The 20057-nt window shown below is 42.1% G+C and overlaps 1 protein-coding gene across 1 annotated transcript in view; it reads right to left on the reverse strand.

Annotated features, from left to right (window-relative positions):
• Positions 1–338: 338 nt before the first annotated feature.
• The window catches only part of LOC311255720 (leucine-rich repeat and fibronectin type III domain-containing protein 1-like protein), a gene marked incomplete at its 3' end in the record, with an annotated part of 276352 nt that continues 256633 nt past the window's right edge, over positions 339–20057 (reverse strand). Inside the window, exons 13-14 of the mRNA XM_084350369.1 lie at positions 2177–2360; positions 339–452 (exon numbers count right to left, since the gene is read on the reverse strand). Of these exons, the coding sequence (XP_084206495.1) occupies positions 339–452; positions 2177–2360 (298 nt within the window). The remainder of the gene's footprint in view (positions 453–2176; positions 2361–20057) is intronic.

Below are 20057 nucleotides of genomic sequence, written 5' to 3' on the forward strand. Positions count from 1 at the left end.
GAGTCCAAGATTAAACAATAAAGTCCACCAATGAATTGTTTAGGTCTGCAACTAAACCCACTCAGTTCATTGAGTGATAGTGAACTTCTGCAACTGCTGCACCCTGTGAGTCGTGTCTGTCAGCCTGACAAACACTTTCTGTTTTGTAGACAACGGCTGGTGATCAACAGTCTGGGTTGTTCCTCAAGAACAATCCCAGAGTTTGGTTTTGATTCTACTTTATCAATTTAATGTACACTTTGGACCAAAGGGGCAATCGTATTAGATTAACCCCCAGTTTTTTCCTACTCCCGATTGGCACTTTTAGGTGCTTTAAGGGTTTTATCCTTATTTATGACCTAACAGAGACGTTTTGCGTCCCCGTCAAGTCCAATGGGGTTCTTGTGTGGTTTCAGCTGGTTGCGATGGACCCATTTAAGCGTCAGCTCCTTCTGGCCTTTGTTCACTTTGATCTGGTACATAACGGGTGAGAGCTCAGTGTGGCGTCTTGTTTGTCCTTTCTAGTCAGGGGAGCAGAGGTGTAGTACCACACCTTGTCCCCCACTTGGAGTTTGTCATGGGACACTTTTTGGTCAAAGTAGTCTCTGCGGCTCCTTCGTGGGAAGGGAGCTCTGTGAAGCAGGTTTGACAGTTGGGACTGGCGGCAAATCAAGCAGTCTTTGATGTAGTCTGCTACATCCTTCTGCATGTGTGGCCAATAGACTACTTGAGTGCCTGGTATGTTGCTTTGGCTCCTCTATGTTCTGCGCATGGAGAGTTATGGGCCTGCATTACCATCACCCCCCTGTTGCTCTGAGGCACCATGAATGCAAGGGAAGTGAGAGCATCGGAGACGTGTACGAGGAGCAGGGGGAAGTGCGTGCTTCATATGAAGAGTTGGCAGGAGCATTGGCTGTTGCCTGAGCTCGAGCGACAACGCCAACCACTTGGGTGGGAGGGTTGGGAAGAGATTCAGGGTCGGATTGCCAGGGAGTTTCATCAAAGGCACCAGGTTTGGGTTCGAAACGGGTTATGTTTCGAGCCATTTTATCTAGGTCACTGTGGGAGGGGCCTCGCAAATAGTGCACGCTTTGAAGGTGGGAGAGGCTGAGGGGAGGAAGACCTTTTATCTCGGTCACGCAGGTCCCTGTCAGTCCGAGAGTGGACAGTGGGATCTATGGGCGACATAGATCGCGGCGGGGACATGCCTAATTGAGCGTTCCTGTGGAATCTGCCCTCTTTCCTTTCCTCATGAGAGTTTGCACCCGCAGACACTTTTGGGTATGAGCTATACTCAAGAGAATGCTCTAATTCCCTTTTAACCTCGTCGAGCTCTGCCTCTTTCTCCATCTGTTCAAGATGGGATTCGTTAACTTGAATCCCATCTTGAAAAATACAAACATCGCAGCAAATACTAACTTTGGCACGGCGCAACAGCTTAGGATTCATCAAAACTAGTTATTTTGTAAGTGCACAGCGACACTTTATGCATACAAATAAATCACAGACCTGGTCAAACGCAGGATCTGTACACGAAACATTAACGCGCGGCGGCGCTGGAAAAACTCTTTAACTCACAGGTCTGGTTACAACGCAGAATCTGTCCACATTAATTTCATATTAAGCAGCACAATCACGGCTCAGCAAAAGTTTCATGCTCACACGCAATTCAAGGTATATGCAGTCAAGAATATTATGTTAAGTATCACATTACTCACTCAGTGGACAACCAAGCAACATTAAAACAGCTTAAGTTTTGATTATTACAACCGATGTTTGTCTGTACACATTAATTTAATGCAGAACTGTGGTTTTAAGTGGCCTCGCACGGACGGCACAGGTTAACTCGGATCAATTCTAATCAATTTCAGATCAATTTATTCAATCTCATAACTGAAGCAGTGACTTCTACACGGCTCCAAGCAAAGTCAGCTTGCAGATCAAAAGAAAAATTAAGGCAAGGAGCAAGGCCTCAATCGATAGCCGAGACGAGGGACATGTGTTCGTACAAGAAGACTCTTCAGGCTGTGGAACAAAAGAATAGGAATTCGTTAATTAAATGTTGTCTCCGTTTCCCTGATAATTAGAACCGGATTACTCCTTTTAAGAAGTCGAGAAACTCTGGGACCTGTGAGATAAAGGACTGTTCAGCTCTGTGTGTCGTCAGGCTGATACGGGTAAACTTTAACACACTGACCTGGTCTCGTATCGAGTGGCAGCGTCCGTACTCCGTCTCCGTGCTGAAGGACACGCAGCCCACCAGCTTGGTGCCCGTCAGGGCGGTGATGCCGTCATCGTAGACGGCCAAAACACACAGCTCGTAGTCTCGCGACGATGCGAGGTCACTCAGCAGGAAGTACTTGTGGTTGGCTGGGATCATCCTGAATGAGAGGAAGACGGGAGACAGAGACAAAGACGTGTTATTTTACATTGTGCTCATTTGTATATTAGTAGGACGACAGAGGTTCAGGTTGTGGAGACGTACAACATTCATAAGCAGCTGAGGAAAGGTTAACTAGACGAAACTTTGGTCTCATGATTTTGTCCTGGAGAAAGATTCTCATGTCCCAGATGTCCCATGACACAGTAACCACAGACGATGAGTTTAACCACTGGGCTACAAAGGAGCAAAAATCTATTTAATTTTTCACTGTGATTCTCACAGATCTTCTCGAGGAGGACACGGAGAGCGACCGGAAAGAGGTTTGCTGCTGTTTGTCGAACTGGACAGAACGAAGCCTCTGAATTCTGCACAAATAGACTTCTTTCTGTCACCAAGTATTTTCTCCCTCATACAATAACTGAGAAAAGATGCTGGAGAGTTATTTTACAAAACTATGTGTCATATTATCGCTGTGCTATGCAGGTTCTTATCTAAACTATTAGAGCACGTTTCCACTGTTACTGTCTGTCGGGGATTCAATCTCATGACTCGGACAGTCTCAGCACCCTGCGCTCACAATTCAGCTTCAGAGAGTTAAATCTGGAACTCTGGGGACAGAAACTACTATTAGGTTTTTTAGGGTTTGCCTCATTTGCCAATTTGTCCTATATATATATATATATATATATATATATATATTTCAGAGCTATTTCTAAGTCTCTTGGGGAAAGTCCAATAAAAGTCAGAAGTCTTCAGCGTCTAATTGGAAGTCAGTGTTCCAGTCTTTCAAGTCTGTGAATGTAACTATTAAAATACACTTTCAGCGGCTTAATAATTCAATATTCAAGGTGTTGAAGTCACATCAAGTCTTTGGTGAATCAAATAGGACCCTCTCAACATGGCAAAGTATGTCTTAGGTTGATTGATTAATTACTGACTCATTAAATATTGTTACACTAGTCGGCCCTGGCTATTTCATAAATGTTTCACAGCACAAACGACACGATGATGATCAGACAGTTGTGTCATGTGTTGGGGATCAGCTGTGCTCATTATGGCAGGTAGATGTTCACTGTGTCTGTGTGGAGGAGGAGGGACGGCACAGAACAATCTGTAGCTCTGCTGAGATGAATTCAGATTGCACTCAAACATCTACAGAGACAGAGGCTGTGGCACAAACAACAGCTGGTCTGATCATGTAGCAGCAACAGATAAAGTCATTTTCCATCACTGAATGAAGGGCACATGCTCACCAGTCCAGCGCCAGCACATGTTCACCACTATCAACATGTGTTCTCCTTGTACGGTTAACTGGGTCTGAAGTGGCAAATACCCGAGTGCATTTTTAATTAAACAGCCTCGTTTGTGTATTTAGACGTAAAATATCAGAAAACTCACTTCCCCTTAATGTGAGTAAAGAAACTGCAGATGTTTCATGTTGATATCTGTAAAACTTTTACCCTAATCACCAGTTCTGGTCTAAAAAATGTTGGGAATTTTCCAATACATATATATAAAAGAGCTTTTTTCTCAAAATTAGCATTTCTCAGACTCAAATCTCCACTTCAGCAGCACTGACATGCACCAAACTTTTCTATCTATATTCTGAAGGTTTTCACAGAGTAGTTTGTTTTTATATCATTATATCATTCATAGTCTCATTTATACAATGTTTTATTCATTAAAGCATGAAGAAAAATTTATTTTTTCATGGCTCTTGACAGTATTTAGCAGTATAATAGTCTGATTTATGGAGTGACACAAAGAGATATCCAAACTCCCCTCTGTAGAAACCTCAGACTCTAATATGTCAACAACACGAGACAAGAATTTTGAGCCTAGCTTCATCCAATGTATGAAAATTTGCGCTTATTTCATTCAATAATATATAATCTGCATGGTTAGATATTACATTTTTTTGTCATTAACAACTAACTGCGCAGCTGAGAAGTGAAGACCTGTCCCTAATCTTTCTGTCTCGACCCGTCTCCATCTAATCAAGTCCTCGTGCGTACGTGTTATTGTGATATTGCAGCTTTGCTGGTTGTAATGAGTTCTGCTCCAGTTGTTCCAGGAGAGAAACAGCGGTAGGGATCTAACACAATGTTCGGGTAAAGAGCAGAGCAGATGGGTTTTCCTATAATACAAAAGATTAAGGTTGAAGTAGAAAATTGAAGTGGAGAGAATATATACACAGAGGAAAAGACAGACGGTGCAAAAGAGAGGAGGGGATGGAGAAGGAAGTAGCACTTTCAATTTCCAACTTGAAAATCAAAGGGTACAAGGTAGAGTGAGATTAAAGACAGAGAGGTGGTGAAAATGAAAGACGGAAAGAGGAAAGAAGAATATGGTGAAAAGAGAAAACGGACAAAGAAGAAGACGCTGAGCAGAAGGGATGAGAGGGAGGAGACAAGTTGAGACAGGAAAGAAAAAAGATGGAGAGGGAGGTGAGGGCGTGAAAGTAAAGAAATGTTGCAGTGGAGGACGCAGAGAAAGAGAGAGACGAGACACAACACAGGAAGAAATAACAGAAACAAGAGGGGAAACTGAGACATAAGCAGAGATCAAGAGGGAACGCTGCTCACAAAATATCCAAACTTTAAAACATTTTCAGTTTTGAGTCAGAGCCTACGGTGGCCCTGAAGTGGAAATCACAACCGCAAAGAGCAAATCAAATCGACATAAGACAGAAAACACAACAAATCTGAAATCACATCTTCAAATCGGAAACCAAAACCACAAAGCAGAAAACACAACAACATTGTCTTCAACCAGAAAAAGGCAGCTACCCTCTCGGCTGTTCACACACCGCTGGCTGCCTATATATTTAAATTATTCAGAGAGTTGCTATGCAGGGAAATGGGGGTAGAAGAAATGTTCTTATTATCGTAAAATTTCATAAAAAGCCTGAAATCAACCCTGACTTGATCCTTCTAACAAGTATTGTGTGTGTATCAAAAGGCTAACTTATCTTTTCTCACCCATTGTCGTCAAAAAACTATTAGAAACACATCAATGAGCTTCACTGTTGCACATATTCATGGTATCGAACCGACCGTAACTAGATCTAATTTGCTTAACAGACACTTTCTCCACTTTCAGAGTGGTGCAGAAGATAATTGCTTTATCTCAGTGGTTTCACTCTCTTCACTACAGGATGTTGAGGTTTTACCTTTTTAAACTTCTGAAACAAATCTGCTGTGTGGACCTGCAGTGGCTGCTTCAAACCCCCCAAAAACAGCAGGAAAGGATTTTTAACCGTGCCACCCCTTAAGATGATCGAGAGCCTCTGATTCCTTAAACTAATTTGAGAACAGATAATGACGGAGGAAGGACGAGAGAACAGCTTGTAAAGAGAAGATGAGAAAAAAAGAAGAACAAAGACGGAGTATTCTGGGCTGCAAAGAGAGAGAGAAGGAGATGTTATCGATGGAATAATAATTGAGCAGAGAAACATGGGAGCTGTGAACTAGGCCAACCTCTGAAACACCAAGATTACTGCGAACACCGGACCGACTCATCCACCATGTTACACACACACACACACAAATACAGCCGGAGATACAGTAAGGACACACACCCTCTGTTTAGTATGTTCTAAGAAGACATTAGTTTTCCATCATAGTATCACAGTACACTATGCAGAAATGTGCCTTCCACACAGCTACCGTATGATTTTATTACCATCGACTCAACTGATACTGTGTGATGTGAAAAATGTAACTTGTAGTGACACATCCACAGAGAGTGATCATCAGCCCTGCAGCTTTTCAGCCTTTCAGCTCATGGACTTGGCTTTTACAGCACATTTACTGTCTGGTTTGGTCTCAGTGTTTTCATCAAGCTAACTGTAATAAAGACGCTGTACACTGTCCAGCACCGAGCAGCAGAAGTACACTGAGAGACTGGCTATTGTGATTTTTTACATCTGCATAGGAGGAAGTGAGGAGAAGTAGTATAAAGAGTGAAAGGTAAACTTAACCTAACTGCGACTCTACAACAAAGGTCCAGTCAGTGTGTCGCTGTTCTGCTGCAATGGTAATGTTGTTTTGGGAACAGTGATGTGTATCTCGCTTCTGGAGATGCTGTCAGTTGACAAATTCAGTCATTAAGGTATGAGGATGTGTTGAAACAAACCAAATGCAGACAATATTGCATATTGTGCATTTAGGTTTTAAAAAATCTTGCTTTTCTGAAAATCTGCTTCAGGCACCTATGATTTAACTATAGTTAAATAGAGATTTAGGATACTGCAAATAAACCACAGATAAGTCAACAAATCCCCCTGCGGCCAAAAAGCATTTAATGTCAAGACCGCCATCATAAGACACGTCTGTAATCTCACGATGTGATCATCAGAGGGCAGAGCCAGAACTCATGGGCAGGGCCAGAACTCGTGGGCAGGGCCAGAACTCGTGGGCAGGGCCAGAACTCGTGGGCTGGGCCAGTGAGAATGTTAATGGCGCTCTAAAAAATTACAGTGTCGACCTTGCAACATTGTTTTGGGCAGTACTGTACTCAGTCACGGTGACGGCAGCTCAATTTGAGAGACAGAAAGAGTGAGAGAGCGTTTGTGTATTCATGTTGGTACCTCTGTTTACAACTGTATTCTCTCTACGAGTGTGTGCGTGTCCTTTGTCTTTGTGTACCTGTGGGTCTGTGTGTGTCCTCTGTGTGTGTGTGTGTGTGTCCTATATATTATTCAGGTGTCAGCCGGTGCAGAGCAGTGCCTATTTATCAACAGTGGAGCGGAGGTGACCAGACAAGGAATGGAATTATAAAGCCAAGCCTGACCCGCTGGGCATGGTGTGTGTGTGTGTGTGTGTGTGTGTGTGTGTGTGTGTGTGTGTGTGTGTGTGGTGAGGGGGTAAAAGGAAAAAGATAAAGAGATACTGTGTGTGTGTGTAAAGTGCCTCGGTGTGAGTGTGTGACGATGTGTACGACTGCAGGAGTGTGTGTTTGTGTTCATGTGTGTACTAGAGAGAGGCTGCTCGCTTTATTATTGAGGTCTGGTCTATAAGTGCTGCAGCGTTCTGCGTCAGACTAATGGTTGAACGAACGCCAAAGGCTCTCTCTCTTTAACAACCCCCCCCCCCCACACACACACACACACACACCCCCATACACACACACAGCATTATTGCCTGTAGCCTTGCTGTTGCTAGAGGTATGTCATGTTTCAGCCTGAGGCATCCACACCAAACTTTATACAGCAAAAAAACAACACTGCTGAGGCTCTCTGAGTGGCTCAAAGGCCAGAAGTCGTCACTAAGTCAACGTTAAGGCGAGCTGAAGAAAAAAAAAAAAGAGAGAGCAACTTCAAGGACAGATCCATCCGTGACTCACTTTACAGCAGCCCAGTCGACAGGATATTATTTTTATTATAAAATTACATCTTAGCATTCAGTAGTCGCACAGAACGCAGACTGATGCTTATGAATTAGAAATCTGCTAAACAACCACCTTTCAAGAGGCGAATACAGGAGGCGCCGTCATTGCTCCAGCTCGAGAAAATAAGACATACTTTGAATGGATCTTGTGACAAATTCACTAAAATATGGTCTGTATTTATTGATCATGTAAGGGGATTGACTCTGTGATATTTCATGCCATCTTACTGATGATGTTCTCGTATCCAGCCCATTGCTGCTACAATTAATACACATGTATTGGACCTTTTTTTGTTGTCAGGGCATATGTGGGCTTGTCTCAATGTGTGCATATTTGTATGTGGTTATATAAGTTACGGTTAAGGTTTTTTTTTTAACATTACGACTTTGTTATCGTAATATCTATTTTCGACTCTATGCCGATGATATTACGACTTTTGTCTCAAAATATTATGACTTAATTCTCTTACTACTTCATGCTCACAACATTGCTACTTCATTCTCAATATCTCAGATTTGTTTTGGCCTATATGCACTTTAATCGTTTGTATGTAGGTATGCATTTTGAAAAAAAACAAACAAAGCCCATGTATTTTTTAGTGTTCTAGTTTTCAGTCAGGAACCTTCACTGCTTTACACAAGGTTTTGCCCCGACCTTCATCCAATTTAGAAAATATGAATTAAGCTGTGGATGAGTTATTCTCCCAGTGCCCGTTAGGTGAATCTGTAGATTAAGATTTGAGTGACACTGTGTGGAGACACACTGAATAGGCTGGATGTTTGTTTCATGAAATGTACAAAATATATATAAATATAGAAAGTACATATCTTTAAATTCCAATTTTCTTCTCCCTATGCAATTACTTTTTATAATTAAAAACAGACATTAAGGAATGCTAACCATTTACTGAACATCAGCTTATATAGGACTGACAAAGAAATGTTACGTCCTCGTCTAAATCCGGCTTCTCTGTGTATTTTGAAGAATGCCGAGTTATGATGCACACAAATGGAATGAACAGCTACAGTAATGTACAACCAGTGAAGGTTATTCTTCATACTGTAGCTGTAAACTCTATATTACCCTTGCCGTGGGCAAGGAACAAGCTTTAATCTTGCATAATGAAAATCAGTAAAGATCCAAGATAATTGCAGTTTAACTATGTCAGCACTGCAGTGTGTATCATTTCAGGTTTTGAATAATGCAATGCTCATAATATAATGAAATACACTGGGTGACATATAGGATTTAGAGAGAAGCATAACCTCGAGTGTTGCCCCTCTGTCTGTTCGTGACAGCTTTGTGAATAATGTAGAGGCCACAGCCATATAAAACAGAGCCACTCAGGATTTCATACGAGGCACGACACTAAATCCAAGCCATCACTCGGGTTACATTTCGCACAGACCGCTCTGTGTTCACGTTCTGTATGTATGAAATGGCTCTAAGCTTCCATTCATTTTAAGCTCCATTATTAAAATGACACAGTCCTCAACTGAGAGATATGTAGTTCAACCTGCTGCTGGAAACACCAGCACATATCTTTTATTTTCTTTAGAGGAAAGGTCACAGGTTTGACTCCTGTGTTGGCTGTACTGTACATCCTGTGCTAAACTATAACACGGCAATGGCGAATCAGAAGACGTTCATATGAGTCATTTATGATGTTGTCCAGCAGGTAGGCGCATCCAAGAGATGATGTGTAGGGTGTGACTAAAAACTGGATAACCATGAGTCATATCAGTAGACTCCTGTATAATGAAACCTAGTTTACTACTCCAGCAAATAAGACCGACCTTCAGTAACAACCGAGCAACAAAGACAATTTCCAGTCCCTGTGGACTCAGCCGGCCAATCTGGTTAAATCTTTTAAAGTGTATTTTTTCCAGGGAAAATTTTAGCCACTACATCTGCAAACATCACATGCATGTTTAATAGTCGTGTCATGTCACTGAGTCACTAGACACCACCTCAACTGGGTCATTTTAACCACAGTTAAAGAAGCACAGCATGTTTTAAAAGCAGCCACACAGGGTTTTAAAAGATAAATGTGTGGCACCCTAAAACATAACCATGTTTTTGTGGAAATCTGCATTGACAGAAACAATGTCCTGTAAACTGTCCAGTGTTTTCCCACACAATGGGAGCACGCCAAGACCGGCTTTTTGAATAAAGGTGTACCAATATAAAACCCTACAGGGGGTGAGAGCGGGCCAACAAGCCGAGTGTGTAATTGACAGCAGTGAGTCAGAGCTATACAATTAGTGCTGAACCTGAGGGAGGCACCTGGCCGGCTGTCAAGCAACTGAGACACTGAGATGATGGAAGCAGAGTGAAAGCTGAACAATAATCCATCACAAGAACCAAATATTAATGACCAGATATGATACCTGACAAGGTTTTTCAAGCACTCTTTTCAGGACTCATTTTCTCGATTAATCATGTAGTTGTTTCGTCTATAAAATGTCAGAAAATGGTGAAAATCCGTGTTTCCCGAGACGCAAGATGACGTCCTCAAATGTCTTGTTTCGTCCACAACCCAAAGAACTATCTTTCATTCTATTTTCAAATTTTTATTTTGCTTTTTGATTTGTTTCAAATTCCTGAAAATGTGACTTTGGAGATAACAAGTGACACTAAATATATAAAAGATACATGGATTATTCCCTTCACAGCCTACACAAGGTCAGGGTGAGAGTATCTCTGCATATCCTCAGTTTCATCGCCTCTCATCCATTGAATATCAATAAGGAAAGACACAGAGCAAAGGAGAGAAAAAAACAGATGAGAGAAATTGAGAGTGGATGGAGTGCAGGAGAGGAGGAGGAGGAAAATAAATGAGGAAGACAAGGAGGAACAACAAGCATCCTTGTGTAGATGAAGAGAAGGACAGGAAAAAAAATAGAACCTGTCCGGGCACATGTTTAATATCATGGCTCATTTACAACCCAACACACAGAAATGTGTGTTTGGTGTCACACAGATGGTGCGAATGAAAACAGGCACAGCTAAAGAAAAAAATAACAATCTCTGAATGAATTGCAGTCAGTCATCGTCCGCTCAAACACAAGAATCAGAAACGGGATAAAAACCACAAAAACAACTCAACCTTTGTTGGTCCCCCAGAGGCGAAACTCAACTTGACACAGCAGTACAAGGGAAAATAGTAGCAGTGCAAGAATAGAAATGTACTAAAAAATAAAAGATAAAATAGAATAGAAACACTATATACAATAGATGGATCAGTGTGCAAATACATGTGCTACGTACCTGAGATATACATACAGTCTAAAAACTACTCCCGTCATGGTAAGACATGCAGACAAGTTAGTCTTTATCTGCTGAGCTTTTCAGATCTCCGCTGCTGTTTTACATCAGCCCCAACACAAAGGAGGTGAATTAATAGATTCACTGCATTAAAAACCTAACAACAGTGTTTTTCCAGAAACAATATCCTCACTACAGATGCAACCGTCGTCAGTTTTCCTCCTACTACTTTCTATTGAACAAAAAGTAAAAACTGTTGCGTTAAAGACACGTTGCTGTTGATTTTTTTCCCTGATAGTCTAAGGAGCATAAATTAAACTCTATTCATGTCCACTGTTGAGGGGGAAGCAGAAGTTTCAGAGGTGACATCTTACACAAACTCAGCCTATTGAACCAAAACTATCTGCATGGCTAAATACGGTCTAATTTGTTTTGTTGTAAACTGGTTCCAATAAAGGCTGTTGACAGACAAAAGCAGGGTAGTCTGGCCTCAGGGTGAAACTGATTAGTGCAGAAAGAAAGAAAATATTACAACTTTTATGCAGATTCATAAAAACAGAATTCCAGAAAGATGCAAAAATGCAAAAAAGGAGTTGATTTCATGTTTACTTTACCACAGATAAACTTAAGAGGCCTTATTTTTACCTTCATAACAGAACCAAGGAAGGGACGAAGCCTAAAAACCACAAATGTGTAAAATAAAAATCTTGTGTTTGTCTTTTTTTGGCTTCTACAAACACAACCAGTTCACTTAAACTCAACTGAATGAAAATAACTTGCCTTTTTTCTGATTTAATTTGAGCTAAACTTTAAAAGTTTAAATTAAACTTGCTCGAGACTCGGGTGGAAACAGAGAGCGATAGATTAAAAGTCCTGACATGCAGAGAAAAAAGTGAGTGAGACGAAGAGACGGTGATTGAAAGATGAAACGAGCGACAGCTGGCAGAGAAGAGAGAGAGGGCATCATTAGTGGGGAAAGGTCAGCGTGGCCTCAGGTTGGCTCTGCTGCGGGAACTTATTACACACATGCAGGCATGGGTGTGTTCAGGAGGCACCGTTAGTGTCATGGCCGCTGCTGTGTTTGATAAAGAGCAGGTGAGTGAACGACCGAGGCAGGTGAGTGAGGTCAGGAGATAATGGTGCCAGATATAGATACTGGTCCGCTGTATTACGGCCGTGTCGGGGAGTGAATGAATGACTTGTGCAGAGAGATGTTCATTCTGCTGATTATGTACCGACTGAAGTTATTGGGTTTACCCTAATGATGGCACCAGAGGAGAGGTCGTGTTGTCTGAATCATCAGAGGGTTTGTATTCTTCTCATTATCGTCAGCTTCTCAGGGTCCAATCTCCTGGTAATAAAAGGCTAAATTAAAAATGAAATGCTTACAGTTAGCATAAAAAAAATGCTTGTTAACAACATGTAGCCTCAGGCTAGGTAGCAAACTCATTTGAGTCTCATCTTAAATTATACTTTGTCTTATTTCTTGTGTATTTATTCAAATGTGAAACAAACAAAGAATGAAATTACTGTCGGTTCTTTTCTTTTTTATTTATACTCAGTGGTTAAGGAAGTATTCAGATCCTTCACTTGAGTAAAATTATAAACACAGCACCATAAAAACTGCTCTGTTCCAAGTGTGACAGTTCACTATTATTTATTTATTTTAAAGCAGGATTTTACTGTTGTATTTGGTCGATGTGGAGCTCATTTTTATTGTAGATTAATCACCAAATTACAGCTACAGCGGCCCAGGGTCCGAGTCCGACCTGCAGCCCTTTGTGTGTCAATGTTACATTTAACATAAGCATCAATCTCAAAGCCGAGGCTAATAGGAACTGCTTCTGTTATTGATCGTAGAGTTAGATGTCATAAAACTGAAGAGGTGGACGAGTGAACACTACGAGCTGTTGGTGAGTTTGAGAACTAAACTTTCCAGAGACTTTCTTTTAAAGAGCCACAAAAAATAGCAGACATCAGACATGAAATCTTAAATTTCTAACTTTGTTTCAACTTTTATGTAGCGAAGATGATGATGCAACATTTGACCTCCTGCTGTCTGCAGCTCAGACACTGAGAGCAGCGAGACTGAGCAGGAGAGAAAACCTTTTGATTTGATCTCAGCCTAAAAGCCCCGCTGTCATCTCCTGTACTGCATGTTTCCAAACTGGAGACCCGGCGGGACAAAGTGACATTTGGCTGATGGAGGAAGAGCAGAGAGAGGAGAGAAGAGACGAGGAGGGCGGGAGGGAGGGATGACTGCATACAGAGGTAATATGCTGGAGTGAGGGAAGAAAAAAAGGGAAGGAAGATGACATTACAGTGACTTTTTAAAAGTCCCGAAAAATAGAAAAATGGAGGTAGGAGTAGTAAGGAGAGGAAAGCTGATGCCTCATCATCTCAGCAGAATATGATCAGCTGGCGTTTTCCTTCTCACTTCCGTCCACGTATCTCTGCATCAGCTGAGTCCTCTCTTATTCACGGCGCCGCATCAATCCATCCCTCCTCCATCGCTGGCTTTCTAGTTTTCTATTCTGCCTCTCTCGCTTCTTTAATCTCTCCTTCGAGAGCCAGGCAGGATGGTAATTAGAAAGCCAGCACACACACACACACACACTTTCTCACACTGTGCTTTATTGCACACACACACACACACACACACACACACACACACACACACACACACACACACACACACACACACACACACACACACACACACACACACACACACACACACACACACACACACACACACACACACACACACACACACACACACTCTCCTGGTTCAGGACAGAAAGAGAAAGAGGAGCAGAAGAGAATATTAAAGGAGGGAGAATCAATAGATTAATTTCCTGGTTCTGGCAGAGGTTGATCTCTCCCTGGACCCATAATCCTTAGAGTGTGTGAGGGGGAGAGGGAGAGCGGGAGAGAGAGAACGAGACAGAGAGGTGAAGGATAAAGCTGGTCAGGTTATTCTTGCCCTGGGGCAGAATTGAGAAGAAGGAGGAGAGAATAAAAATAAAACGTTTCCTCTCGTCCTCCTCTCCCCCACCTCCACTGAGAGTCCAACAGACACAGGAAGAGAGGGGGGAGGGAGAGGGATGAGGAAATGTCGATCTGTTATCTCGCAGCTTCGGTTCTCCACTTTTCTGCCAGCGCAGCACGTTGAACTGAAAGAACCTGAGTGTGCGAGGAAACTGATATGAAACAAAAAAACACAGCGGAGAGGAGGAAGTGGGAAGGAGGTGCTGAGAGGGAAACCAGGCGGTTAACCCTCTGGTCCGACTGCACCACTGATACCAGTGTTCAACTCTCTCTCTCCATCCTCCATCACACTTCTCTCTCACTCACTGCAACTGTTGTCTTTTTCCTTTTTCACGGATTATTCTGCAGATTCACAGCCAACGCAGAGGTCTGAAACTCGTCAAGATGATTATTAGATTGGGTTAATTTGTTTATGTTTAAGTTTATGGTAGTTAAAAAACATGTCTGGACATTTTCCAGCCTCGTTTGTTTCGACCGAGCCAGATATCTCAAACCTAACCATGACGTTTTCCTAACCACGTGGTTTTCATGCCTAAACCTAACCAGAGTGCAACATCACTGTCGTAACTACAAACTCCAGGTCTGTAACAATTTGTCAGACGTAATGTCGGCGCTCACTACAAACAAAACTCATTACGTCTTGAAAACTTGTGCGTTGAAGTAAACATGCGTGTTACACTGACACCATTCACCCTACTACAAGACACTGTGCTGTCAAAATGATCTTGAAGCTGTTATTTTAAGGTGAAAAGGTTAAATAATGTTGCTTTAACATTAAGAAAACTAAATTTGCAGCATAAATAAATATAAGTTTCAACATATCAGTGGTTTGCAGTACATTGCAAACATTCATTCTGTCGGCTGGGTTGCTGTCAGTCTAACTCTGAAACACCAGGACACCATCTAAACTGATTTTCTCAGTGCTGTTCCTCCTTTACTCCTCTCTAATGTCCATAAAATGGCCTTGTCTGTGTTTTGTTTAAATATATATGTCTGTTTCCCGTGTCTTCATCTTTGTGTGCAGCTTTCTGAGTCAGTAGTTTCTGTGTTCCTTCTCCTCGTGTCTCTGCTGAAGCTGTTACAGCTAATAGCTCGGAGCAAACAGCTCTCTGAGGAGAGGCTATGCTAACGGGAAGAGAAAAATCAGTTGATAGTTTCCAAATTTAAAAAACATGGTGAAGATTTTAGCATCTAATTCATCTGTAATGCATAATTTGTTCAGCTGAACTGTGCTCCCATGCAGCATGTAGAGCACTGATAACTGTGATGATGGTCAATGAACTTCTAAGGTTTTCGTTGCCCCATTTGTCATACCATTATGATAGGGCAGCGGTAGCCTACAGGGAACAGCCGGTGGCTTCGGACTGAGAAGATCAGCGGCTGGGAAAATGAATGAGTAACTGCTCTTTCCCTCCCTCCAACCATCCCTCGACAACTTCCACGATGAAACCCCAGAGCTGCTGCTCCACAACCGGCTGACTGCAGCTGCTCAGTTCATACAGTTAATGCAGTTCAGCAGAATTGGACAGCTCCCAAATGTGAATGTGAAGCAGGCCAGTGAATAACAGCAGGCATGCTCACTCGACTTTCCCTGGAAAGATAAAGGTTAGAAAAAGGCCATGCACAGTTTGGGCGAGTCATTTGTGGAGAAGCAGGTTTTAATGAGGGCTTGGAAACTCGGGACTGACGAGCTTTGAGTCAGGAAAATAGAAAAAAATGGCATGTCTTACTTTGTTGTCCACATGAGAATCTGAACAAAATGTCTGTTGGTAGCTGTTGACTTCTCATAATTGCAGATCCATCCCCCCTTAACTGCTCTGAGTGTGGTATTTTAAGATGCACTGTAGCTGCAGAGGAGGTGCAGAGAGGCCCTCCTGTAGACTTCAAAATGCTCTGCTCCATACTCATCTTTGCATCCACTCTTTTCAAGTATTCTACTGCAGAAATGCAGACAGACAATTTTTAGACGCACTTGCCACAGAGTCATGAGTCGACAATGGGTAGAGGGATATCGAGTCAAACAAAGTGTGACAAATGTCTTCCAGAATAAAACTAATGTTAGCTTTTTGCATTGGCACTTTCAGACTTGATGCTGTAAGATTGCAGTGATGTGCTAGGAGCCAATTTTCTCAATTTTCTGTTGCATTGTGCAGCTGTTAAAGAAGACAAGGTAGAAAATGATGTGTTTTTTTAATGTTCAAAGCCTCCAACAACCTCCAATTCCCCACATTCTCTCTGAGCTCTCTTCTCTCCTCGACTAATATTTCGTTTAACTGTAAAAATAAACACACACATAGCGTCGACACGATCGTTAATAGTAAGTGAAGTAAAAACACAATGATTTCATGCAGCCCAGAGCTCAATATGTTGAGAGGATAATAAAACATATTGTACTTTTACTTGATCTCATAGCACATCATATTTGCGGCCCCTCTTGTACCCTGCAAAGGTACGCAACACCACATGCTCAAAATATTCAGTACTTCACATGTTCTAGTCTCGAGTACACCACGGAAACAAAACACCTTAACCTCCCAGCTCTGCCTGACATCACATAACTATGCACACTAACAAAGCCTAAAGAGTAACAGCCAGAAAAGCAGGGACCGCTGTGTAGTGCTCAGAAAATAAGAGCTAGAAAGTGACAGTAATTACAACAATAGATGTGAAGTGCTGCAGAGTACAGTTCGTGCCTCGGTGTGTGATGATGAACAGCTCGGTGCCGCTCTGATGGGCAGAGTCGCTGCAAAGCCGGCGACCAGACTGCAGAGGCGGGGCAGAGAGGGCAGAGTGGGCGTCACGAGTCTCTTCTATTACAGTGTACAGTGGAGAGGCCAATAACTCTGCCAGAGAGCTCCACTTGGTTTAAAAAATGTTTTGCTCTTAAAGTCAAAAGTATAAGTACTGCCACTGCAAGCTCAGAACGACTACAGCAGACTGCCTGCTGGTACAGACATTCATTTACTCACAATCACAGTATGTACGGTGGCCAGCAGGGACCAAGTGTCTGCACACAGACTGGAAGTAATCATCATGAATGTTAATGATCCAAAAATTTGATGTTTGAAAAGCTGATCTTTTAAGAAAGACATATTTCTAAAAAGCATTTGATGCTTTATATTGTAGAGCCTCATGTAACAAAATCATGTAATATTATACTAAATATAATTTGAAAAACAAAAAAAAACCTGAGCAGCTGCAGGGTCTAAACTCGGAGCTCAAGGGAACGACAACAGCTGGTATAAAAGCAGGAGAGAGCGATTTGGTTTCACTTCCTTCGAATACGCCGATTCTCCCAGCCGAGCCAGAGAATCAGATCGTTGACCTTTGAAACACAAGAAGGCTGCATCTCTGTGCCTTCGGGCTGCCACAGTAGAGCGTATCTTAAAAAAAAGAGCGAGGCAGTACCCAGCAGTACCTGCTGTAAATACTGAAGATACTCAGAAATACACAGAAACAAAATAACTGTACAGCAGCTCCCTTTCTGTTCACACTGAACTGGTTCAGACACAGAATGTAGAACCCACTCAACTCTAGTCTGATCTTTCTTCCTCTAACTACTAACACTGTAAAGCTTTTGTGATAAAGTGATGAAGTCATACAAGATTAATGGAAAGTACATACATAAATTAGCCACAACAGTGAAACATATAAGGACGGCGTTATTTCTGCTTCCCATATCACTGTAAAAACATTTTCAAATCTGCTGATCTGACACTTCTATGGTTACTGTTCAACCAGCTTTATGCTCAGAAACAACGTTCAGGTTTGGAAAAAGAAATGGTGGGGCATGATCATTCTCATGTTTTAAAGAAACCGATGGTGATTTCCAGATACGGCAGTCCCTAAAGTCAAAGTCTGATGCTTTGTGGCTGAACAACATCACATTTAGAGAGTCATGATTACTGCAGCCAGAGGTCACTGGAGCCTCCACATATTGAGTTTTTTTGTCACTTGAGGAAACGACAGATACTTCCTCTCGTAAATTATTGATATCTCTGACTCTGAACTACAACCTGGCTGCTTGTAATTATGCCACGTATAGTATGGGTAAAAATGCACATTTATGGTGGAGATGAAAATAAATAAATCTTCCTGGACTCCAGTGAAGTGAAGGAGGGTCATCTTTAGCCTGCTGACACCAGACTGTGATTGTAACACTGAGCTGTGAGAGCAACAGCTCCCTGCCACGGGAAAACGATTAGGTCACCCCTCCGAAGCCCCACGGATCAATCTGAAATCATCAATTTGGACGCACTCGACCATGTGCTCTCTCCAATTGAAGGTAAGAAAATGGCCACTTGAGTGCCTTTGGTTAAAATGAGCATCGAGGCCACGGACACATTTCAAACTGTCATTTGTCAACCCTCCAAATGCTTTGTAATAACACTCAATTATGCAGTCTGAATGACGTTGCTAGGTTACAGCGCTGGCTAAGTGGCTGATGGGACCATCCTGCGGTCTCTCAGCATCGTGGGCTGATAGAGAGTCCACACTCAGCCACTTGGCAGCCGGAGACTGAAACATGCTCAGAAATCCACATCTGGTGATTAGGATGTACAAATCACGTCCACGAGCTGCGGCGCAGGAGGATTCGTGATGGGAGACGGACCAAACGTTTCCTTCAGGGAGGTTTCACTGCTCATTTACCTTCTCAGAGATGTGCCACTTAATAAGATATATTAATGAGATATATCATTTGCTCATTTGCACTGCTGTAAACATGTTTGGACAGTTTATTCTCTGTAAGACACATATTTCTTCAATAATTAGTTGCAGCGTTGATTCTTTCGTCTTTGCACATTTTTCTGCATCTTCTTTGTTCTAAAACAGTAGAAAGTTATTACTCACTAGTTGGTTCACTCATTAATGTTTATATTTTTGCCGTTACACTTACACTTCTGCAGTCTATTGCAGGCTCCAGCTATCAGCTCTTTTTTCGTGTTGAAACTGCCTTTTTACTGCTGAACCGACCTGATTTCCCAGCGGGATTAATTAACCTTTACATTAGTTTCTATTACAGCATTTTTATTTCTACAGTATGTCTCCGCGTGTCTGATGCCCGAGTCCTCTGAGGGTCCTGATTTTTCAATGCAAACCCTCGAGCTCAAACATGGTCATTTCTTGGCCAAGAGAAACACACCAGTGGAGGATGAAGGGTTTTCATTAATAGTGGATCTCTGTAGGCAGGTAATCAAAATCTGGATGGATTTTTACTTTGAACTGATTAAACTCTGAATGACTATTTATGCACTACTCATGATGATAATTATTCCCATGTTTTTCTCAAAATATTTAGGGAGCTAAAGAATGATATCTGCTGCCTGAGACTGCATCACTGTTTTTTCCCCGTCAGCTCATCGTCTTTTGCTGCTCGCCGAGTTGTTCACTTCCAAAAAAACCTCCTGAAAAACCGCCTGAAAAGCCCTGATACAACCTCCTACGCCAGGAAGACCTTGGTGGTAACTACCCACACAGGGATGATATGTGATAGAGCAAAGACGGACAGAAAGGAAGAGAAATCTCACACACACACACACACACACACACACACACACACACACACACACACACACACACACTTCAATTACTTGTTTTCATCTTGTAAGAATATTTTCTTTTTCACCTGGTAAAAACAAACGCACAAACAACTAGCCCAGAGGACAAACACAGTCACACACAAACGAAACAAACTCATCTGCTGAACACATTGTTAGAAACACAATCAGCTGTTACGGCACCAACCTGGAGACCCACAATAACTAATGCAACACTGGGTGTGTTAAGCAACCTGAGACAACAGTCAGAGAGCTCCTGCATGGAGACTTGATACACCACAAAAAAATAAAGAGTTTACTTGTGATGTCGAGATCATAAAAAACAGAAAAATCAATTTAACCCGCAGAGCTTTAGTTTAGTTTGAATCCTGGTATAGATCGCAAGTTTGCAAAGCTATCGCAGATATCAGGCTGAGTTTGGGGAATGT

Source organism: Pagrus pagrus (assembly GCF_965226575.1).
Source record: "Pagrus pagrus genome assembly, chromosome: 4".
In the NCBI taxonomy this organism is placed as follows: domain Eukaryota; kingdom Metazoa; phylum Chordata; class Actinopteri; order Spariformes; family Sparidae; genus Pagrus; species Pagrus pagrus.